Source organism: Anomaloglossus baeobatrachus, chromosome 3, assembly GCF_048569485.1.
Source record: "Anomaloglossus baeobatrachus isolate aAnoBae1 chromosome 3, aAnoBae1.hap1, whole genome shotgun sequence".
Lineage (NCBI taxonomy): Eukaryota > Metazoa > Chordata > Amphibia > Anura > Aromobatidae > Anomaloglossus > Anomaloglossus baeobatrachus.
The window spans coordinates 314,106,248-314,131,728 of NC_134355.1; the positions used below are offsets into that span (position 1 = coordinate 314,106,248).

Here is a 25,481-nt window from a genome sequence, read left to right on the forward strand (position 1 = left end):
GTTAGTTTCGGATACTTATTTTGATTGCTTTTTAGTGCATTTCTTCATCGTTCCTTATGGGAGACCCAGACCACGGGTGTATAGCTACTGCCTCCGGAGGACACACAAAGTACTACACTCAAACGTGTAGCTCCTCCCTCCGGGCTATATACACCCCCTGGATGACAATCTAACCAGTTCAATGCTTTGTGTCCAGGAGGTCACACACACACATGCATTCTCTGATTTTTCATTTTTAAGATTTTTGATTTCAAAGATATGGAAGAAAAGCGGGTCCAGTCTGGACTCCCGGCATGTCCCTTCTCACCCCACTGTGTCGGCGGTGCTGTTAAGGTTGACTTTACAAGGCTGGAGCCTTCACATGCCGTGCTCCTTCGCAATCCTATGGGCTCTGGCTTGAAGTGGGAGCCATCACGGTTCTTTCTGCCTTGCAGAAGACCGGTCTCCATCCGCAGCCCTGTCTGGTTCCTGTCGGACGGAGCGTTTAACAGCCCCTCTCCCAGGGACTTGGCCCTGCGCCTCAAAGCTAAGTATTGAGACGCTTTTCAGGGGTCCCGGGTACATTTATTGTGGGGAGAGTGTGTTTTGTTACTTTGTTGTGATTTCCGGCCGGTTCTCTGGGTTTTTCCTGAGAACCGCGCCGACGGTGCCTGCTCGTCGGCCGCATGTAAAAATCTAGGCCCCGGCTTCAGTTGCGGCCTAGTTTCGTTTTCAGCTTCCCCTGCATGATTCACGCAGGGGACAAGTGTGGCGCCGCCCACCGGCCGTTCAGCAGAGGGGAGGACACTCCTCTCTGAGGAGATGTTTCCCTCCCCTGTATCTCTCCTTGGCCCTCCGTTTTCCCGCTCCTGGGCTAATCCCCGCCCCCCCTCCTCACTCCAGCGCCATTTTATCAGCGTCTTCACACTGATCGGCGCTGGCTGCTGCAGCTCTGCATCCTGGAAGGCAGACGCTTCACTGGGGGTCCGAGCTGTGGAATCCGGAGGGCACACACAGGGGTCATTCGGTCTGGTAAGCCACAACCTCTGGTTGTGGGCTTTTATTATACACTCTCAGGGGTCATTCTACAGGAGTGTATTATTATTATTACTGCAGAGCCTCCACCTCAGCAGCATGTCTGTCACTAGGAGCAAGAAGACTGCTAAGCTGTACGCTATATGCACTGCATGTCAGCTCATTCTGCCAGAACCGAGCACATACCCTCATTGTGAGGCCTGCTCTAACATGGTGGTGCCTCAGCATGGAGCCTTCTCAGGGGTCCCTCAGGCTGCTCCGGCACCGGTGGCTGAACCCCCGGCTTGGGTAGCATCGTTTTCTAAGGCTATCTCACAGTCCTTTGCCGACTCCATGGGACAGCTGTCCCGGACTCTGCTGACCATGCATCAGCCCCCTTCTCAGGGTGCCTCTGCTGCTCCGAGCTCTGCAGAACTCTCAGAGCAGGTGTTAGGACCCCGTCCTCCTAAACGGAGACGCAGGGACCCTTCTCCTTCCTCGTCCCACGGCTCTGATTCACAAGCTGAGGTGCAAGGCGAGGAGGATACCTTTACTGTGGGCTCAGACGCTACCTCTATGTACCCCATTGATTTATCTGAGGGTGATGCGGATGTTAGTGACTTGATTGCATCCATTAACTCCGTACTGAACCTCAATCCGCCAGTGTCAGAGGAACAAGCCTCTCTGGTAGAAATACACCAGTTTACCTCTCCTAAGAGAGCTAGGAGTACGTTTTTTAACCACTCCAGTTTTCAGACCACTGTTACCAAGCCCAGGGCCTGTCCTGACAAACGCTTTCCAAAGCGTAGTTCTGATGACCGTTTTCCCTTTCCACCAGAAGTGGTTAAGGAGTGGGCTCAGTCCCCAAAGGTGGACCCTCCGGTGTCGAGAATCTCAGCCCGGACAGTCGTATCTGTGGCCGATGGCACCTCTCTTAAAGATCCCACTGACCGCCAGGTTGACCTTCTGGCCAAATCTGTATATGAGGCGGCAGGAGCCTCGTTCTCCCCGTCTTTTGCAGCAGTATGGGCTCTTAAGGCAGTCTCTGCCTCTCTGGCGGAAATACATTCCCTCGCTAGGGACTCTATGCCCGAGATGGTTGCCTTGACCTCCCAGGCTTCGGCTTTTTCATCCTACGCCATGTCTGCCATTCTGGAGGCCTCTCACCGCACGGCGGTGGCTTCCGCTAATTCTCTCGCGATCCGCAGGATCTTGTGGCTTCGAGAGTGGAAAGCAGACGCTTCTTCTAAGAAGTTCCTTGCTGGGCTCCCCTTTGCTGGGTCCCGGCTGTTCGGTGAACAACTGGATGAAATTATTAAGGAAGCTACTGGCGGGAAGAGTACTTCCCTGCCACAAACTAAAACCAGAAGACCTGTCCAGGGCAGGAACCAGTCGAGGTTTCGTTCCTTTCGTTCCTCTAACTGGTCATCCTCTAAGCCCTCAGCTTCGTCCACTACCTCAGCCAAGGATCGTAAACCCAACTGGCGCGCGAAACCGCGTCCTCAGAAGAACGGAGGAGCCGCTGCCACTAAGGCAGCCTCCTCTTGACTATCTGGCGGCGCCAGCAACGTCCTTGGTCGGTGGCAGGCTCTCCCGCTTTGGCGACGTGTGGTTTCAACACGTCTCCGATCAGTGGGTGCGGGATATCATCTCCCACGGCTACAGGATAGAATTTTCTTCCAGCCCGCCAAACAGATTTTTTCTGTCCACTCCCCCCTGCTCTAAGGCCGCTGCCTTCTCTCAGGCCGTGGCATCCTTGCAGGCCAACGGAGCAATTGTTCCGGTTCCCGCCCGGGAACGGTTCAGAGGTTTCTACTCAAACCTCTTCCTAGTCCCCAAGAAGGACGGTTCCTTCCGGCCCATCCTGGACCTCAAGCTTCTCAACAAGCATGTTCAGGTGCGGCGCTTTCGCATGGAATCTCTGAGATCGGTCATTGCCTCAATGACCCAAGGAGATTTTCTAGCATCCATCGACATCAGAGATGCCTATCTGCATGTGCCTATTGCGGTTTCACACCAGCGTTGGCTACGCTTTGCAATCGGAGAGGAACATTTCCAATTCGTGGCTCTCCCCTTCAGGTTAGCCACAGCCCCTCGGGTATTCACCAAGGTCATGGCAGCAGTGGTTGCGGTCCTGCATCTCCAGGGGTTGGCAGTAATCCCCTACCTGGACGACCTTCTAGTCAAGGCCTCATCCAGTGCAGACTGCCAGCGGTGTGTTTCGCTCACTCTCGCCACGCTTGTTCGATTCGGGTGGCTTGTCAATCTGCCCAAGTCCACTCTGACCCCGACCCAGGAACTTACGTACCTAGGGATGCAATTCGAGACTCTGCCGGCACTTGTGAAGCTGCCCTTAGTCAAACAGCAGTCCCTTCATCTGGCGGTGCGCTCTCTGTTGAAGCCCCGCCGTCATTCCATCAGGCACCTCATGCAGGTGCTGGGTCAGATGGTGGCGTCAATGGAAGCGGTTCCCTTTGCCCAGTTCCATCTGCGTCCTCTGCAGCTGGACATTCTCCGCTGTTGGGACAAGCGGACCTCTTCCTTGCACAGGCTAGTGGCTCTGTCGCCGCAGACCAGGAGCTCTCTTCAGTGGTGGCTTCGGCCCCTCTCTCTGTCACAGGGACGCTCCTTCCTGACTCCGTCCTGGGTGATTCTCACCACGGATGCCAGCCTTTCCGGCTGGGGGGCAGTATTTCTCCACCACCGAGCACAGGGCACTTGGACTCCGTCCGAATCAGCCCTCTCGATCAATGTGCTGGAAATCAGGGCTGTTCTTCTAGCTCTCGTGGCCTTTCACCACCTGTTGGCGGGCAAGCACATTCGAGTCCAGTCAGACAACGCGATAGCGGTTGCCTACATCAATCACCAGGGCGGGACTCGCAGTCGCCTGGCAATGTTGGAAGTTCAACGAATCCTTCAGTGGACGGAGGACTCAAAGTCCACCATATCCGCGGTCCACATCCCAGGCGTAGAAAACTGGGAGGCCGATTATCTCAGCCGTCAAACCGTGGACAGCGGCGAGTGGGCCCTTCATCCGGCAGTGTTCAGGTCAATCTGCCGCAAGTGGGGCACTCCGGAAGTGGATCTAATGGCATCCCGGCACAACAACAAGGTTCCGGTTTACGTGGCTCGCTCCCACGATCCTCAGGCCTTCGCAGCGGACGCGCTGGTTCAAGATTGGTCCCAGTTCCGTCTGGCCTATGTGTTTCCCCCTCTAGCTCTCTTGCCCGGGGTTCTGCGCAAGATCAGAATGGAGGGCCGTCGGGTCATAATCATTGCTCCGGACTGGCCCAGGCGAGCTTGGTACCCAGATCTGCTCCGTCTGTCCGTAGAAATGCTGTGGCATCTCCCGAACCGCCCAGACCTTCTCTCTCAAGGTCCGTTCTTCCGCCAGAATTCTGCGGCTCTCAGATTGACAGCGTGGCTCTTGAGTCCTGGATCCTGACGGCTTCAGGCATTCCTTCTGAGGTCATCTCCACTATGACTCAGGCTCGGAAGTCTTCCTCGGCCAAGATTTACCACAGGGCTTGGAAGATTTTCCTGTCCTGGTGTCGCTCTTCCGGCCATGCTCCTTGGCCGTTCTCCTTGCCGACCATCCTGTCCTTTCTACAGTCCGGTCTGCAGCTAGGACTGTCCCTCAATTCCCTCAAGGGACAGGTGTCGGCTCTGTCGGTATTATTCCAGCGGCGTATCACCCGACTGGCTCAGGTGCGCACCTTCATGCAGGGCGCATCTCACATCATTCCTCCTTACCGGCGGCCTTTGGATCCTTGGGATCTTAATCTGGTCCTCACGGCTTTACAGAAACCCCCCTTTGAGCCTCTTAGGGAGGTTCCCTTGTTTAGACTTTCACAGAAAGTGGTCTTTCTGGTGGCCATAACTTCTCTCAGGAGAGTCTCTGATTTGGCTGCGCTCTCTTCGGAGTCACCTTTTATGGTTTTTCACCAAGACAAGGTGGTTCTCCGTCCGACTCCGGACTTTCTCCCTAAGGTGGTATCTCCTTTCCACCTTAACCAGGATATTTCATTGCCTTCCCTTTGTCCGGCCCCTGTGCATCGCTTTGAGAAGGCGTTGCATACCTTGGATTTGGTGCGGGCGCTCCGAATCTGTGTCACGCACCGCCGCTTTTAGGCGGTGCACCTCACTTTTTGTACTAACCACGGGTCAGCGCAAGGGTCTCTCGGCTTCTAAGCCGACCCTAGCTCATTGGATTAGGTTGGCCATCTCCGATGCCTACCAGCATTCTCAGGTGCCCCCACCGCCAGGGATTAAGGCGCACTCGACCAGAGCTGTCGGTGCCTCCTGGGCTTTCAGGCACCAGGCTACGGCTCAGCAGGTTTGTCAGGCTGCCACTTGGTCTAGTCTGCACACCTTTTCGAAGCACTACCAAGTGCATGCTCATGCTTCGGCAGATGCGAGCTTGGGCAGACGCATCCTTCAGGCAGCTGTCGCCCACTTGTGAAGATAGGTTTTGCCTACTTCTCAGTTTTGGTTATTTCCCACCCATGGACTGCTTTGAGACGTCCCATGGTCTGGGTCTCCCATAAGGAACGATGAAGAAAAAGAGAATTTTGTTTACTTACCGTAAATTCTTTTTCTTATAGTTCCGACATGGGAGACCCAGCACCCTCCCTGTTGCCTGTTGGCAGTTCTTGTTCCGTGTGTTTCACCGGCTGTTGTTGTAGACAGAGGTTCCGGTTTTTCCGAGTTTTACTCTATCTCTACTTATGGGTGGATGTCCTACTTCAGCTTTTGCACTGAACTGGTTAGATTGTCATCCAGGGGGTGTATATAGCCCGGAGGGAGGAGCTACACGTTTGAGTGTAGTACTTTGTGTGTCCTCCGGAGGCAGTAGCTATACACCCGTGGTCTGGGTCTCCCATGTCGGAACTATAAGAAAAAGAATTTACGGTAAGTAAACAAAATTCTCTTTTTTGCGGGGAGGTTTCTCAGTGTTTATATTGGTAAAGGGAATCTGTCAGCAGTTTTTTGCTATATCATCTGAAAGAAGCATAAGTCTATGTGCCCACGCTGTGGAACATATGCGTAATTTGCCGCGATTTCTTTTTTTGCGGAAATTCCGTAGATTTTTCAAAAATCCGCAGTACAGCGAGTCCCCAGCCATTTCTATGGCATTTTGGAACTGCTGTGCCCATGCTGCGTTTTTTTTCCGCAGCGGAAATAATGCAGATTTCCTTGCAGAAAAATCTGCAGCATGTCAATTATTCCTGCGGATTTTTCCGCAGGATCCCATACTTACCTGCCTTGATAGCAGACACCGGAGTCACTTCTTCCGGTGCAGAGGAGCGCGGTGGAGCCAGGAGCAGGAGGTGGGCGGGGGCTGCACAAGCTTTGGTCATGTGACAGCCGGAGCTAGTTCAGGCCCGCCCACCTTCTCCTGCACAGTGCAGACACGGCCGGAAAGTGAAGTGCTGCATGATGGAAGTATGAACTCCCCGATCACTCAGCACTTGTTCTGCATTGAGGATGCAGTGCCGAAGCCATGGTACTGTATCCTCAATGCAGAATGACCGCAGGACATTCTGTAATACAACCACAGCATTGAAACAGACAAAGTTGTGCTGCGGTTTTCTGGGAGCTCCTGCGGATATATCCGCAGGACACTTTCCCCGTGGGCACATAGCCTAAATAAAGCAAGAAAGCCTGATCTCAGCAGTGTATCACTTAGGCTAGGTTCACATTTCCGTTGTTTTGCATCAGTCACATGCGTTGCTTGACGCTTGTGACTGATGCGTTGTACAACGGGTGACAAGAATTGGAATTCATTGTCCTGAGAAAGCGGTTTCCGTTGTAAAACGAAAAAGAGAACGTTCAGCTTATCGTTCACAATTGCCGGCCGCCGGCTTTTGAGAGCTATCACCTGATCTCCCGGCGGCCGGCTAATGAGAGCGATCAGATGATCTCCCGGTGGTTGGCTATTGTCAACGATCAGCTGATCGCTCACAGAAGGCGGCTGCCAGGCGATCAGCTGATCGTTCGGCCGCCGAGAGAGAGCCTGCACAGCGAAATCAAAAGGATTCCGCTGCTCAAAAAACGTTACATGCTGCGTTCCTGGCCCCCGACGGTCACTCGTTCCATGACTGATCATTCGGGCGGCGGATGCAACTCAAGGGCATCAGTCACAATCCGCCGCTCATACAAGTATATGGAAAACAATGGAATCCGCCAAACTGATTGCGTTGTTTATCAGAGCGGCGGATTGTGACTGATCATAAACAACGGAAATGTGAACCTAGCCTAACTGGGCTGCTTGGTGTAGTTTTCATAGAGTATCTGTTTTGTGTGATAACCCTGCCCACACCCGTAACTGGCAACTTCCTGTGTACACTGTACATTGTGAGCAAGCTGCCAATCAGTGTTGTGGGTGGGGTAACACAGATTAGTGGCTTTTGCATGCACTGTTGCCCTGTACTCTTGCTGGGAAAATGCTGATTGCATTGAAACTACAACACACAGGCTAATAAGTGACACATCCCTGGAATCAGGCTCTTGTGCCCTAAATTATGCTGCTCACAGATTAAATAGTAGAAAATCTGCTGACCGATTCCTTTTTTTAATATCTTATTTGAAACTGTGTTCTTCTGATCACTTAATCCTTTCCCTACCATGGACGTATACTACAGTTCAAAAGGTTAAGGTCACTTACATATTTCCTTATTTTTGAAAGCAAAGCACATTTTTTTTTTCCAATGAAGCTAACATTAAATTAAACAGAAATACACTCTATACATTGTTTATGTGGTAAATGGCTATTCTAGCTTTAAACGTCTGGTTTTGAATGCAATATCTACATAGGTGTGTAAAGGCCCATTTCCAACAACCACCACTCCAGTGTTCTAATGGTATATTGTGTTTGCTAACTGTGTTAGAAGGCTAATGGATGTTTAGAAATCCCTTGAAAACCCTTGTGCAAGTATGTTAGCACAGCTGAAAACAGTTTTGCTAATTAGAAAAGCTATAAAACTGACCTTCCTTTTGAGCTAGTTGAGAATCTGGAGCATTACATATGTTGGTTCCCTTAAACTCTCAAAATTGCTAGAAAAAGAGAACTTTATGTGAAACTCCACAGTCTATTCTTGTTCTTAGAAATAAAGGATATGCCATGTGAGAAATTGCCAAGAAACTTAAGATTTGTTACAACAGTGTGTACTACTCCCTTCAGAGGAGAGCAACACAGGCTCTAACCAGAATAGAAAGAGAAGTGGGAGGCCCCGCTGCACAACTGAGCAACAAGACAAGTACATTAGAGTCTCTAGTTTAAGAAATCGACGCCTCACAGGTCCTCAACTGGCAGCTTCTTTAAATAGTACCCGCAAACCGCCAGTGTCAACGACTACAGTGAAGAGGCGACTCCAGGATGCTGGCCTTCAGGGCAGAGGGGCAAAGAAAAAGGAAAAGATTAAAATAATATAAGCAAAAGAACACAGACATTAGACAGAGGAAGATTGGGAAAAAAGTGTTCTGGACAGACAAATCGAAGTTTGAGGTGTTTGGATCACATAGAAGAACATTTGTGAGACGCAGAACTACTGAAAAGATGTTGGAAGAGTGTCTGACGCCATCTGTCAAGCATGGTGGAGGTAATGTGATGGTCTGGGGATGCTTTGGTGCTGGTAAAGTGGGAGATTTGTAAAAGGGATTTTGAATAAGGAAGGCTATCACTCCATTCTGCAATGCCATGCCATACCCTGTGGACAGCGCTTGATTGGAGCCAATTTAATCCTACAACAGGACAATGACCCAAAGCACTCCAAATTATGCATGAACTATTTAGGGAAGAGGCAGGCAGCTGGTATTCTGTCTGTAATGGAGTGGCCAGCCCAGTCACCAGATCTCAACCCTATTGAGCTGTTGTGAGAACAGCTTGACAGTATGGTATACAAAAAGTGCTCATCAAGCCAATCCAACTTGTGGAAGGGGGGAAGCATGGGGTGAAATATCTCCAGATTACCTCCGCAAATTAACAGCTAGAATGCCAAAGGTCTGCAAAGCTGGAATTGCTGCAAAGGAGCATTCTGCGACGAAAGCAAAGTTTGAAGGAGAAAATTATAATTTCAAGTACAAATCATTATTTCTAACCTCGTCAATGTCTGGACTATATTTTCTATTCATTATGCAACTCATTTGATAAATAAAAGTATGATTTTTCATGGAAAAGACAAAACTGTCTGGGTGACATCAAACTTTTGAACGGTAGTGTATACATCTTAGATTGAAGGTAATTACCAACCTAGGATGTATATGTACATCCTAGCAATCACCTAGTCATCGGCACTGTTCCAGTTGCAATTGCCCCTGGGGATTCAGCTTTACCAACAGCTGAGCCCTGGACCTCACAGTGCCCATGCGGTCCCTGGCTGTTTAACTCCCTAAATGCCGTGAGTAATATAGATCACAGCTCTTAGGGGATTGGGAGAGGGATTGTGTCCTCAACTCCAATCAGGACCCCCCGCGATGTAATCTCACAGGCCGGATCGTCGTCATGGTGACCCAAGATCGTCATGAGATCCACAGATGCCTGTTAACCCTTTAGATCACGCTATCAAATACTGACCGCACAATTTAATTAGCCATGGCTGGGATCGCGCTGTTCCCTGCCACCATCATCAGCCCTGTAGCGCAATGCTTTGGTGTTGCCATGTTAGCGCGGGCTAGGCTGATGACCCCTGATACTACCATGACTCACTTCCTGTGAGAGCCGAGAGAGCCTTGGCACTCACAGGAAAGCAGCACTTCTGCTGATCAGAGTGATACTGCTCTGATCAGGAGAAATGCAAAGACGATTGGGCTGTGCGGTGATAAAGTCCACTAGGGTGACTAGTAAAGTTCAAATTACCCCCCTTTCGCACCATTGAAAATTAAAATCGTTAAAAAAATATACACACATTGGGCATTTCTAAATGCAGTGATACCAAATCTATCAAAATATTAACTTACTTAATCTGATTGGAATTATTTTCTCGTTACGCCGTTTACCAAATACCAAAACTATGTTTTTGGTTGCTGCAATTTCAATAACAGGTGATCAAAATGCAGCATCTCCACAAAAATGGTAAAAAACGTCAGCTCAAGATCCAAAAGATAAGCAGTCATTGAGCCCCAGATCGTGACAAAATGAGAATGTCGTGGGTCTCAGAAAATGGCGCCAAAAGCACTATTCTATATATTTTTATTTTTTTTTTAATTTTTTTTTTTGGGATGAACTTCTGAATTTTTTAACCTCTTAGATAACAGTAAAAATGTACGTTTGGTACCTGCAAACTCGTACTGATGTGAGTCATCACAATGACATGTCAGTTTTACCATATAGTGAACACTGAATAAAAAAATCCCCAAAACAATTGTGCAATCGCACTTTTTTTTGCAATTTCACAGTACTTGGAAATTGTTTTCTGTGTTCCAGTACACTATATGGTTAAACTCATGCTTTCATTCAAAAGTACAACTCGTCCTGCAGAATATAAGCCCTCATACGGCAATATTGCTGGAAAAGTAAAAAAAGTTATGGCTCTCGGGAGAAGGGGGAGGAAAAGAAATGGAAAATCGCCTAGGGGTGAAAAAGATAAATTAGATGGATTAAGAATGAATGGTCAAGAACCATAAAATATTTAGCTTATATATAGAAGTACAATTGAGACCGTAATGTGTTGTTTAAAATATTATTTTACTGAATTATTCATTAAAATATACAGTGTGTGTGTGTGTGTGTGTGTGTGTGTGTGTGTGTGTGTAATATATATATATATATATATATATATATATATATATATATATATATATATATATATATATATATATATATATATATATATATATATATATATATGTATATATATATATATATACATATACATATACATATACAGTGGTACCTTGCTTAACGAGTAACCCTCTTAACGAGAATTTCGCTTAACAAGCAGAGCTTTCTGTAAATTTGTAACCCGCTTTACAAGAAAGCTTTGCTGGACGAGCGAAATCCTCACCTCACACACTTCCGGTTTCGTCCATCCACCACACTCTGACCCGCACTTGCAGTCCACACAAACACACACATGTACGCACAAACACACACGCACGCACACACATACAGTATTATGCTCACCTTACCTTCGTTCCACTGCCGGCCTCATGGTTCTTGTAGTTCCCGGGTACATTGTGATGTCCTCGCGGCGAACTACAAGACCCAGGAGGCCTGCGATGGAACGGAAGGTAAGGTGGGCATATAATATAACATAATATGTTTACCTTTCATTTCATCGCCGGCCTCCTGGGTGCTGTAGTGCGCCACTGCGCTCCAGTCCACGCTGTGTTTCTGCATCCATAGCGACGAGGGAGGAACTTCCTGTCACCACTAATGAAAGGCAGAGTGCTGGCCAATCAGAGGCAAGCGGCTCTGCCTTTGACGTCAGCGCTCTGGCCGGGAAGTTCCTGCCTCGTCGTTATGGTAACGCGTTACACAGCCCGGCCCCGTACCAGAGAACAAGTCCCAGCAGACCGGCGATGGAACGGAAGGTAAGGTGAGCATATAATATGTGTGTGTGCATGCGTGCATGTGAGTTTGTGTGTCTTTGTGCATGTGTGGAATGATAGAATAGGGGACCAGGATGGGACATTTTAGAAGTTGTGGAACGGATCGTCAGCATTGCAATGATTTCCTATGGGAAATCTTGCTCTGCTGAACGAATACCTTGATTAACAAGCACAGTCCCAGAACGGATTGTTCTCGTTAAGCAAGGTTCCACTGTGTGTCTGTGTCTGTGTGTGTGTGTGTGTGTGTGTGTGTGTGTGTGTATATATGTAAGTGTGTGTATATATGTATGTGTATGTATATATGTATGTATGTATATATATATATATATTATTATATATTATGTAAAAAGTTGTTTAATTACTACACACAAATAGCCACTAGGTGGCACCACATGACCATGATACAGAATACTTATTGGTTGTAATATAAAGTTAATGGCAAATGTATGAATACATTTTGGATATGGCATGAGAAAACCATGCAGTCAATTAATCATACATAACACACGAAGTAACAGCCAATAAATTAAATAACAATATCTGTATCAGGGAGAGCAGTGCCACAACCCCAACACATGTGTCTTCTTCCCCCTGTGAACAAGCGTAAGTGTTTTGTTTTAATTCTCTGTGTCTGTTGAGTTTTTCCCCCCAGATATTAAAAAAAAAAAAGATGGCTTTGTTGGACTATGGCAAGCTGCATGTTTTGGGTTTGTGGTTTTTTTTGTTTTGTTTTTTTTTTGTTTTTTTTTTAAGTGGGAAAGTTTCAGGGAGTATTGATTTGAAATATGTTTTTTTTTCTTTATTACTGAGTTAGTAATGAGCGTGTCTGTATATTTGTTTTACACCAGCTAAGCTTGCCAGTGATGCAGTGTTAGCCCGGCAGCTACAGGCTGAAGAAGATAGGAGGAGAAGAGTAGAGGAGTCGGAGCAAGAGAAAGCAGAATTCCAGAAATTACAGGTACTCAGGTTTCCTTAGTCTTATATTATAATGAAATCATGAATTAATAAGCTCTAAAGCAGGTGTCCCCAAACTGCGGGCCGCATGCAGCCCCCTGAGGCCATTTATCTAGCCTCCGCCGCACTTCCAGAGAGGGGCACCTTTTTGGTCAGTGAGAGAAGCACAGGACAGTAGCGGAACAATCGGGGTCACCATTGTGACCGGCTGTGTGGGTTCAGGGGGCCTGAGGACCTCAGCCAGTGGCACATCAGCAATGGCTGCAGGCCTGTGGAGGCTGTGGAGCCTGGCATCGGGCCCCCCCCCCAGCGGGCCCCCTGCCGGGGATTGCACTTTCAATTTTATCTGCATCGTAGGGTACATAATAATATATGTGTATTATAATGTATAGGGAGTGTATTAAAATATATGGAGAACTATGGGGAGTGTATTCTAATGTATAGAGGATTGAGATGCATTATAATGGATATTATATCATCGGGATATCTGAGTATGGGAAAGATGGGTGCTGAGGGAAAGAGGCGAGCCAAGTGTCAGTGTAATTATTCTGCACCCTGAAGGGGGCTCAGTTCCAAACTTTGCATCGGGGCCCGTTGAACTCTAGTTACACCACTGCTCCTGGAGTACAGTATGTGACAGCGCCGCTCACGTGCAGTACTACTTTCGTTGACGCAGGACGCACGCGTAACAGAGCAACTCAACAGTTTCAATGTGCAACTTCAAGGAAAAGGGAAGCTCATCTGTGATATGCAATCACATGTGAAAGCATTTGAAGTAAGACTAGGCCTCCTTATCAAACAAGTGAAGGCGGAAAATTCCTGCCATCTCCCCTTAACTCAAATCTGTTAGTGGAAAAACCTTGATTGCATTCCCAAAAGAAATGTGTGGATTCACTGGAAAAGTTACAAAAGGAGTCCCAATTCAGATTTAAAGAAGCTTCATCTCCATGATCAGGACATACAGCTTTTCCGTAACCCATTTTTTATTGACATTGAAAATGTGGATACAATTTACCAAATGGACCTGGCTGAATTGTAGAATTGTGACTCTCTGAAAGACGCATTCAAGTCAAGCAGTTTGCCTAATTTCTTTGCATCTCTCCCCTCTGAGACATAATCTCAAGAACCATGCACTTCAAAATGGCAATCATCTATGGCAGCACATATGTCTGTGAACAGACTTTTTCCAGAATGAAACATCTGAAATCTCCAACCAGATCTATACTAACTGATGCACACTTTCATCACTTCTTACGGCTAGCAGTGACAAATATGGAACCGGACATTGACCATCTCATTAGCCAAAAGCAGGCCCATAGTTCCCATTGAAATACTGATCATTTTGTTGATTTAAATTCACTTGTTCTTTATTTTAAATATCATTTTTGTTCCCGTTTTGTTTTTTTACTTTAAAGTAAGATATGTGCAGTGTGCTTAGGGATTTGTTCATATATTTTTTTTTTTAATAGTCCGGCCCTCCAACGGTCTGAGGGACAGTGAACTGGCCCCCCGTGTAAAATGTTTGGTGACCCCTGATCTAAAGATTGTGATGGTTGTTAAAGGGAACCTGTCAGGTGCAGTATGCACCCAGAACCACGAGCAGCTGATCAGAATGCTGGGCACTCTCGGTCATGGGCAGTATGAAGCCGGGTGTAAGCGTCCCAGTAGTGTAATGACAAAAACATTTTTTTTATGAAACCATGTGCAATCGAGGAACTTTTATGGGTAATTTAAGAATAAGTATTGCTTTTTTTTTGTTTTTTAAAAAAAGTTCCCCCTTTCATTCAAATGAAATAAGGCAACAATTATTTCCCCCCCCCCAAAAAAAAGGACATGCAATTTTGCATTATTGTAATGATAATAGTAATAACTAAGCAACTTTTATTATTCGTTTTTTAACAAATACGGTATAAAACAGTTAATTATAAGTACAATATGTGCAAAAGAAGTGTTTAAAAATTATTTTTTCCTATGAATTTTAGATTCAAAAATTTAAATTTTTTTCGATTTCGCATGTAGTTCCTCCATCAGTTTTACAGCACGTTCAGCATTTTGGTTAGATCTGTGAATGTCAATTAATGACTCCTCGACCAACCAGTGCGCCTTCAAACACTTAATTGGCTTCTTGCACTTTGTCTTGGTGAGTGAGGTTAACAGTTCATTGAAGGACGCTTCGTTGTAGTGTTGCGACTGGAACCAGGCATTTTCCCATTCATAGCAGATGAAGTCGCATGCTATACCGAGGACGTGGCGCCACTTTGGTATCAGAAAAACTGTTATTACAGCATATACAGCTCGCGAGTTCCATCTTGCCATGTGTAGGTTTGGGAGTTTCTTCCAACTGATTCGAGGCCAACGTGATGTTGTTTTGTAATGACGATATGCCTGACATAGTTCATATAAGAACTTGAAATCATCTCGCCATTCAGGATTCTCATAATCTGTTGCAACTTGGTGGTAATCAATCTGAAGTGAGGCATAGTTTTCTGGTAATTTGTCAATGAAGAAAGAATTGAGTTCTGGTTTCTTCGTTGACTCTGGAATAAGGAAATTCATGACGTGCTTCAGTAGAAGGTCGAGTACATGATGTTGACAGCCAATGTATTCTGGCTTCTGAAAGCCCTTTCTCAAGACATCATCCTGTATCAGCGTTACAATCCCGTTCAAACGACCAGTATTTACTGCTGCCGTGTTGCAGATTATCATGCGAATATTTTCCCAAGCGTCGTATTCATCAATTCGCTGATGTAGTTCCTTGTGAATAGCTATGGCAGAACCATTCTCACATTTCAGAATACCGAGTTTGATTTCGGTTGTGGTATTTTTCAGCAGAACTAATGATACTCTTCCCCTTGGATTCTTTTACAATCGAAGTGGAGACAATAAGGATCTTTGCTTTGAAGTTTTTCAAAAATTTTGGTTTTCATTTTCTATCCTTCTGAGATTATTCGTCTCCAGACACCCGACTGACTTGGAACCGGTACATCATGACCTTGTTCAGCAATGGTTGAACGCACTTTATTTGCTTTGTGTCGAAATGTTGTTTTTCAGTACCAGTAAACTCACTGTTGTAGTGCTTGCTTTTTTTTGTATTTCGGTGTGCGTTCAGGAGAAGATGACGCAGAAGAAGAGGTTGGCTTTGGAGTCTTGGATAAAGATTCAGAGACAGTATCATGCATGGGTTGCGATTGCGAAGTGCTGGCTTGAGCTTGAAATATTAATAGTCGGATTCGTTTTCTTGGATGAATTGATTCCAAAGGAGCTTGTTTGAGCGTCGAATAACCAACCTTGCCTCCACTCTCAACTTGCCTCAGGTAGAGCTCTTTATCCTCTGAGTTTTTCCATTCTCCATTAACGTTGGTGACATCAAATAACTGAGAAAGTGTTGCAGTGAATTTATCAGAAGGTTTCTTTTTGTTTTTGTCATTTAGATCAATCAGACGATTGAGTTTCTTTCTGATGAGTGCACTGGATAAAAGTGGGAAGTCTAGAGTTTCCCTCCAGAGCAATTCTATATCCATTATCATATTTTTTATTTGATCCAGTCGCCGTTTCTCGCTGTTGAACAGAAAACTGAAGTTTCCAAGAATTTGGCAGTTCGTTGGCATCCGCGGGGCATTGGAGAGCTTTTCAACATATGGAATACTTGGATTCAAAAAAATCGTTTTTTTTTTTTTTAAATTTTGAAATGAAAAAAAGGGGGAACTTTTTTGAATATTTTACAAATTTGATGATACTAATGTCATTTGAATGCAATTGTTCCTCGAATGTAAGGGGTTTCATTTTCATTTTGCAAAATTTTTAAAATAGTCATCACACTAGAGTCCCAGCTTCAGAGAGGTCTACTGCGCATGACCGGAAGTGCCAGGTATTCAGATCAGCGGTGACAGCGGTCACTGGTACGTGCGGCACTGCTGGGGATGATGCATTGATTAGCATGTCAGTACGCCCCTGTGGGCGTGCTACCATGCTAAGAGGGTGGATTGAGCGCAGGAACTAACGCCCTTGTTACTAGTCCCTCGCCTCATTAGCATATTGTAAATGATCTGTTGAAATACTTTTTCTAAAGATCCCTTTATCTATCCTACTAGTTACAGGGATGGCTAGGCAGGGATTAGCAATCTGCACCCAGAACTGCTCCTGGTTCTGGGTGCATATTGCACATGACAGGTTCCCTTTAAGCGCATCTAGATAAAATAACTAAGTTATCAACAGAAAACACATTTTTCCTCCTTTGTAATTTGCTAAAATCCATGTTTTAGTAGCAGTTTTGGAGGTCTGTTATTGCGGATCATCCATTTAAAAATTTAAATTTGGTTTTGTTTTTAGTTGTAGAATTTTACTATGAACATCTTAAAATATTGGGGGCATGGCTTGGTGGTGAATCTAGGAGAGATGTTAGAAATCCTTAGTGAATAGGCTAATGCTAGAGCGTCAAAAAAATGTAGTTGTACTTAAAGGGAACCTGTCGCCAGGTTTTTCCCATATAAAGTAATGCCACCACCTATATACCCTTTATATACAGTATTCTAAGATGTTGTTTATATGAGTTCCCAAGCCGCTCTGTATAGCAAAGATCTTTTATTAAAATCTCCTAAGGGGCAGTAGGGTACAATGAGCGTCTCTGATCTTGATCCGCCGCCTCCTCTCTTCTTGCCATCGCTGACCTTACCTGCTCTGTGTGGATAACTCTTCCTACGTCATATACCCAGTGTCCTCTATTGTGCTCCTGCATACATGCACTTCTCTCTCTGAGGGAGATCAAAGTATTGTAGTGCGCAGGCGGTCTTTGACTTTTCTTTGCACATGCGCACTGCAATACTTTGTTCTACCCTGAATAGGGCAGAGAGAAGTGCGTGTACACAGTAGACAATGGAAGCCTCTGTGTGGCTGATGTAGAACCCTTCATTTACATGAAACAAGAAGAGAGGAGGCGCTGGATCTAGACCAGCAACGCCCATCGGACCGGACCACCCCGCAGGTGATTATAATAAAAAAGAGTTTTTATGTTATACAGATTGGCCTGGGCTCTTATATACAGTATTCTGGTGGTGGCCACAACTTATAGTAAAAAACCTGGTGACAGAATCCCTTTAAAGAGGAGTTGCATATAATATACGGTATTGATTTTTTACAATGGTAGATATCTTTTCAATTAAGTATACTGAGGTTTTGTTTTATTGTTTTCCTTCACTCACTAGAGACAGATTGGCCTAGATAATTCAGCAGGTTATCAACAACAGTCTGTGCAGAATCGAGAAAGGGCAGTTGGAAGAGGACGAATGCATCCTATTGAATTTCGCATGCAAAAAGCGGAAATGATGGAGTCTTTAGCAACGGGTGTAGACGATGGCAGAACAAAGACTACAGGTTGGTCCTGGTAATTCTGCTGTAAGACATTTTTTGGGGAACCAAAATAGCGCTTCTATAGTTTCATAGACATAAAAATGTTTTCAGCTCTATTACTCTGCAAAAAAGGAGAGAAGGAGGTTAAATACCACTTAACCGAGTTATATAAAATGAAGATCAATTGAAGAGCAATAATGTGATTTTATTATTCTACACATTTCAGAGTGAATAGATCCCTCTTCAGCTAAAATTAGAGCTTAATTAAGCAAGCAAAAAGCACATCATTGATTTATCAAAAAACTAGTGTTGATATGCATAAAATGCATGGAAGAATTGCCTTATACAGATACAATTAACCTTAGAAGAAATATTCTGTACCACAGTAAAGATTTGGAAATAAATAAAATAACATTTTATTCATACATGGGGAAAAAAACAAATACACGCCCCATGTCATTTCATCTTTTCAGCTAGGGGGACATCTCTCCTGCAGGGAGATCTGAATGGCTCACACTGACACCACCTCCCTAACCCTGGTACATCACGGAGCAACCAGATCTAATGCCTTCTAGTTGCAGAGCATATATGCATGCTCTTATGTCCTCCAATTAGTCATCAAAAAAGAGAAATTTTATGGTAAATGCAGAAATCCAATTTTTCAACAATTTTAACAACTAAAGCGTTTTCTGGTGCAAAAGTTGTCGCCAATGTGGCTTAATTCTACGTATTCATTTGTAAAGTTGATTGTTATACATTTGTATCCCCGACCTTCTGTGTCCTCCCCATTATCTTGTAGACTGTGAGCCCTTAACTTGTTTCTGTACCAGTCTATCAGTGTTAGAAAATACAGATATAAATTTCAGCAAACCATCTATGTGGTCCCTTCTCTTGTACGGCACCATAGAATCATTGGTGCTTTATAAATAAAAAATAATGTAGTGGACAGTGTAAGGAGATTTTAGTGGTCTTTTTAAAGGTTATATGTTATATAACGATAAAGGTCATATTATGTTATTTATTCACTGTGTTGTGGTAATGGTAGTGGACATTGCGTAACGATATTATTATGGTTTTGTATAGTAGTGATTTTAGTAATACAGTGGAACCTTGGTTTACGAGCATAATCCGTTCTGAGAGTGTGCTCGTAAACAAAGTTGCTCGTCTAGTAAAGCAAAATTCCCCATAGGAAATAATGGAAACTCAGACAATTCGTTCCACAACTTGTAGCAATGCCCTATCCTGGTCCCCTATTGTGCCATTCCACACATGCGCACACAAACACACATATTATGCTCACCTATCCTCTGTTTCCTCGCTGGCCTCTTCCCTAATTCTTGTAGTCCGCAGTTATGTGTATCCGGTAACCATCGCAACCGATGTAGGAGCTTCCGCTGTCAGCGCTTCAGCAGCTGACGTCATATGCATGAGCCGCTTGCCTCTGGGAAGCACTGACAGAGGCAGCTCCTGACCTGCGTCGGTCGCAATGGTTACCGGATCCACATACCTGCGGACTACAAGAACCAGGGAAGAGGCCGCTGAGGGTTCAGAGGGTAGGTGAGCATAATGTGCTCGTGTTTGTGCGGACTGCAAGAGCGGTTCAGAGCGCGGTGAAAGTACGGAACTGGAAGTGTGTGCGATGAGTATTTGCTCGTACAGCAAAGCATTGCTTGTAAACAGAGTTACAAATTTACAGCAAGCTTTGTTCATATAGCGAAATACTCGCACACTAAGGTAAACCGAGGTTCCACTGTATTGGTCTTTGTATAGTGCGTTTTAGGGTTGGCAGTGGTATACTATAATTATATAATGTGTAGGTCATTTTTCAAGTGGTGGGTAGGTCGGATGGTGAGATGTACTTTGGGGCTTGGGCCTCTGATTTTTTTATGACCTTTGCAACACCCCTGGTGACCACCAATGTGTCTTAAAACTGACCTTATATAGAGGTATAAGTGAATAGCATCCTCCAATGGGTGAAAATGCAGCAGCTGTATACTACAGCTGACACAATGCTGCATCAGTCATATCATGGCTATTTAACCCCTTAGATACAATATGATACACTTTATTGATCCCAAGGGAAATTGTACCACAGCAGCACTCATAGACATGAAATGTTTAATTTAACATAACAGTAGAATTAACAGAAGAATGTCAGACATTACTAATATTAATGACGGGTCATACAGAAATGGTAAACCAATAAACAACATTCACTTTGATGATTTCACATTTGGCTAAATGTTATGCCCATAGCAGTTGGCACAAACGATTTCCTGTATCTTTCCTTCTTACACCTTGTAGTATTAGACGGTTACTGAAGGTGCTCCTGTGTCTCATGAGGAGCAGCTCCTATAATGGGTGTGCATTGTTCATTATCGCCGTATATGTGTTCTGAATTCTTTTCTCCACTACCTCCTCAAGTGTCAAGATGGCAGCCCACCTCCGAGCTTACCTTGTTGATGAGCTTATTAGCATCACTACTTCCCCAGCATACGATTTAAAAAAAGATGGCACTTTCCATTACGGACTGGTGGAACATTTCTAACATTTTACTGTACACATTAAATGACCTTGTTGTAACTAGTTAGCATGGCATCAACCCACAAAATCCGACACCACCCTTCTATATTCCTCATCACTCTGCCCTCCATAACACATCCAACTACGGAGAATTTTTGAAGGCGGTAAATATCAGATTAAGGCTACTATCACGTTTTCGACTTTTTTCATTTTATGACTGATGCAACTGATCCTTCGCATATAGTGGTAAAAATGATGCGACAGATCCTGTGAAAAAAAGGATCCGTTGTACAATTTTTTTTTTTTTTTTTGTTTTACCTTGGAAAGGTTATGCACTATAGAAAAACCATATGAACACATCGGGAAGAGAGAGAGACACAGATCAATCGCTGTCCGTTTTTTGACGACCACAAAAAACGTTACATTCTGCATTGCTTCCGCCTGGCAGTCATTAGTTCCAGAACTGATCCGTCGCACGACGGATGCAATGTAGGGCCATCAGTCACAATCCGTCCTTAATACAACTCTATGGGGGAAAAAATGAATCCTGCAAAATATTTTGCAGGATGCCGTATATCCTCAAGGCGACGGATTGTGACAGATGCAAAAAAACGCAAGTGTGAAAGCAGCCTTATACTGAAAATCTGCGGCATATAGCGTGAATAGAAAGGGCACCAGCACTGTTCCCTGATGGGCACCTACCAGCTCAATAATCTGCCAGACACAGTCGCTCTTATCTGTACAAACTGCGGCCTGTCTGACAGTCAGTTATCCACTTTGTCATCCCCTCCTCCACCTCCATATCTTTCACCTTTCTGCAAAGTAAAAGTGGCTGTAAGGTAGTAAACGCACTAGAGAAAAAGTGCATTGTGCTCAAAGTGGTTCCATCATTGTCCACAAATGAATGTACTGTATGTAACGGAGATATAACAGCATCGTCCACTCCCAATCTATTCTGGTAAGCAAATTGTAGGGGGGTCAGCAGAAGCCCTTAGGCCTAAGACACACGGCGTGAAAATCGGAGCGAGTGTGATGCGATAAAACATCGCATTCCACTTGGACCAATATTAACCTATATGCCAGCACCCATCAGCGAGTATTTTCTCAGCCCTAATCGGACCGAGAAAACATTTGCAGCATGCTGCGGGTACAATGTGAGTCTGAGGCGAGAGAAACATCGCACTGCACTTGCAGTACACCGGTGTACTGCGAGTGCAGGGCAAGAATGGCAATAGCTGGCTACGGAGGAGAGAGGGAGATAAGTCCCTTCTTCCCCTTCTCAGTGCCGGCCCGTCCCCCACAGCTGAGGTCCGATCGCATGATTGGACCTCAGTCGCAGTCACACTCGCATGATACTCAGGTGTGCTGCCACCGTGAGCCGAGTGTCATGCGAGGATCGCAGTAATCCCCGTGTGGCCCCGGCCTATCCCTGAGACTCAAGTGAGCAAGTACTAATCTTTCCAGAACTACATAGCATGCGATGTTAAGGCTAAAACACTATAGTCATTTTAGGGATGCAGGAGAAGTAGTATTACGCTGGATACATACTCTTTGTTTTTGCGTTTTTTTTCTTGCAGATTTTAATCAATACTGCAAGGAAAAACATATCTCAGCATAGTCTATAGATTCCTAATGTTGCAGATTTTTCCTTGTAGATGTTTGTACAGATTTATGTCAATTGTTTCAGCGTTTCTCCCAGTGTTGTCCCTATACTCAGTGCATATAAACACTGCAAAAAATGCAGATTTTTGCCACAGCGGTTTTCCTGTCACGAGATGCAGCCTTATGTGCAGAAAAAAAATCTGCTATGTGGGCACATTCCCTTAGGTACCGGAACCAGACAGGAAGTCTTCCAAAACACCAGAGATTGTATGCTCCGGATAGATAGGTACAGAAAGACCGTACAGTTTACACACACTTCAAGAACACATGGACTGAGTCTGTCAGGCTCCACTGCTTGGCCTATTTTTAGTTTCCTAAATTGTCCCCTTGCATCATTTTGGGAGACTGAGAGCAGTCTGTTCATCCCCCAATATCAATGTTGCAGATGGTTCCTCCGATCCATCATCTTTCTCTGTTGGCACGCCACATGTATTGCAGAATCTGTTGAAAAACTCATTTCAATTCATTTCCTTAGCCCTGTCCAGTCCCTCCTGTTTTGAGTGTATTTATTGATAACTATATATAATAGCAAGTAAACAGCTAGGTTTTCAATGATGTTTGGAAAGTTATATTGCCTTTTTGTTTTTTAACAGCCAAGATTACCAGTGATGCAGTGTTAGCCCGGCAGCTTCAGGCTGAAGAAGATAGGAGGAGAAGAGTAGAGGAGTCGGAGCGAGAAAAAGCAGAATTCCAGAAATTACAGGTATTCAGGTTTCCTTGGTCTTATAATGAAATCATGAACAACAACAATAATTCCAAAGGACACATAATCACATGAAATTATAGAACCAAATAAAGTTCAAGTGAACAATCAAGGCCCATAAGCCACTCCATGTAACTACTCCGATAAGACAAAGGGAGTCGCAGGAACATATGCCTAAAAATTGTTTTTATTGAAATACACATTAAATGGACAAGTGCCATATACAGTGGGGGGGATTATTTAGTTAGCCACCAGTTGTGCAAGTCCTCCCACTCAAAAAGAAGTCCTGTAATTGACGACATAGGTAGACCACAACTATGAGAGACAAAATGAGAAAACAAATCCAAAAAACAAATCACCTTTTCTGATTTGGCAAGATTTTTTTTTTTGCAAATTAAGTTGGAAAATAAGTATTTAGTCACCTAAAAACATGCAAGATTTCTAGCTCTCTTAGACCTGTAACTTCTTCTTTAAGAGGCTCCTCTGTCCTCCACTCATTACCTATAGTAAACCTGTTATCAGTATAAAAGACACGTGACCACAACCTCAAACAGTCACACTCCATACTCCACTATGGTGAAGACCAAAGAGCTGTTGAACGACACCAGAAACAAATAGGCAAGCAGCTTGGTATGATGAAATCAACTGTGGGAGTAATAATAAGAAAATGGAAGACATACAAGCCAATGGATAATCTCCCTTGATTTGGGGCTCCATGCAAGATCTCACCCCATGGGTTCAAAATGAACACAAGAACGGTGAGCAAAAATCCCAGAACCACACGGGGGGGATCTAGTGAATGACCTGCTTAGAGCTGGGACCACCGTAACAAAGGCAACCATCGGTAACACACTACATCGCCAGGGACTCAGAACCTGCAGTGCCAGTAAATGTCCGGGTCCGTCTGAAGTTTGCTAGTGAGCATTTGGATTATCCAAAAGAGTATTGGGAGAATGTCATATGGTCTAATGAAACCAAAGTAGATCTGTTTGGTAGAAATACAACTTGTCGTGTTTGGAGGAAACAGAATGGTGAGTCGCATCAAAAGAACACCATATCTACTGTGAAGCATGGGGGTGGCAACATCATGCTTTGGGGTTGTTTCTCTGCAAAGGGACCAGGACAGCTGATCCGTGTACATGAAGGAATGAATAGGGCCATGTATCGATAGATTTTGTGTGCAAACCTCCTTCCTTCAGCAAGGGCATTGAAGATGAAATGTGGCTGGGTCTTTCAGAATGATAATGACCCCAAGCACACCACCGGGCAAGAAAGGAGTGGCTTCGTAAGAAGCATATGAAGGTCCTGGAGTGGCCTAGCCAGTCTCCAGATCTCAATCCCATCGAAAACCTTTAGAGGGAGTTGAAAGTCCGTGTTCCCAAGCGACAGGCCCAAAACATCACTGCTCTAGAGGAGATCTGCATGGAGGAATGGGCCAACATACTACCAACAGTGTGTGCCAACCTTATGAAGACTTACAGAAAACGTTTGACCTCTGTAGTTTCCAATAAAGGATATATGACAAAATATTGAGATGAACTTTTTTTATTGACCAAATACTTATTTTTCCCTTCACCCTATGATGACACCACGAGAGAGGATCCGCCCATCAAGGACAGGAATCCTACAGGATAAAAATAGGGCAGTCCTCTCCCCGCCTCAGTTGGTTTCCTGTCCTTGACGGGTACCTCAGGATTCTGCCCTGGAGGGCTTTGGATTTTCTTCTATCAAGTTCCTTACCCGGTCCCGGCGGGCGGTTCTGGCGGCGGCACTGGTCCTGCCTCGCTCCGCTTGGGTTCCTGGAAGCGCCATGGCGGACCCCCGGGGCTTGCGTCCATGAGCGGGAGCGGGATGCACCAAGCGGCAGGTAAGTGGCAGCAGCCTTCCGGTCCTTCCATGGCGACGGAGCTGCTCACGGTCGCGTGTGCAGCGCCATCTTTTTTGGGGCGTGTCATGGTGTGCGGGCGTTACGCATGCGCGGTGCCTGCTGTAACCTGTGCTGACGTCGTTCGTGATGTCATACCCGGAAGTGGGTCAGGAGGCGCGGGAGGGGGCTGTGAGTGCCGCGCTCAGATGAAAAGCTGAGCCTCTGGGCTGTGGCGGTGCTCCAGACCTCTCCTAATGCAGACATGGACAAAGATGTGCACCGTGATGAGGAACAACGCTCAGTGCGGGAGTCCTCATCCCCCCCGCCTATAAAAAGGTGGAAAAGCAACCTCAGCATCACAGGAGCGACTCTGGTTCGGATGCCAGTCTGTCCAGTAAGCGTTGAACCCGGTCCAGTAAACAGACCCGGGATAAGTCTGATGGCAAGGATGCCTCCAGAGGGAAGCCTTTGATGATGAAAGTTCCTTCCCCAGAACCGGTACCGGCCCTTCATCTTCTTATGGGTGAGTGATCTTCGGGCATGTGTATCTGTTTGTTCATTATTCTCCTGTTGTTGTGTCTCCCCCCGTCCCTGTCATGCCTAGGTGAAAAAGCCAAGAAAGTGTACTTCCAAGTCGAATAACCGGGAATGCGCCCTCTGTAACCGGGGACTGGCTCAGTCCTGATCCAAGAGGCTCTGTTAGGACTGTATCCAGCAGACCATTTCAGATGAGACCCCTGGTTTTGCCAATGATCTTCGCGCCATTATCCGGTCCGAGGTTCAAAGCTCTGCAGTCCTTGAAGGAGCCTCCTCGTAAGCGGCATAGGAATGCCTCCTCGGTCTCGCCGTCCAGCAGGTCTGAGGGGGAATGTGGATCTTCTG

General features: G+C 45.5%; 1 protein-coding gene across 3 annotated transcripts in view; it reads left to right on the forward strand.

The window, feature by feature from the left end:
- The window catches only part of ZUP1 (zinc finger containing ubiquitin peptidase 1), a 79,692-nt gene that overhangs the window by 25,477 nt on the left and 28,734 nt on the right, over positions 1-25,481 (forward strand). For all 3 annotated transcript variants that reach the window (XM_075340028.1, XM_075340029.1, XM_075340026.1), the window contains exons 4-6: positions 12,393-12,502; positions 17,700-17,868; positions 22,623-22,732. In XM_075340028.1, coding sequence (XP_075196143.1) covers positions 12,393-12,502; positions 17,700-17,868; positions 22,623-22,732 — 389 coding nt within the window. The remainder of the gene's footprint in view (positions 1-12,392; positions 12,503-17,699; positions 17,869-22,622; positions 22,733-25,481) is intronic.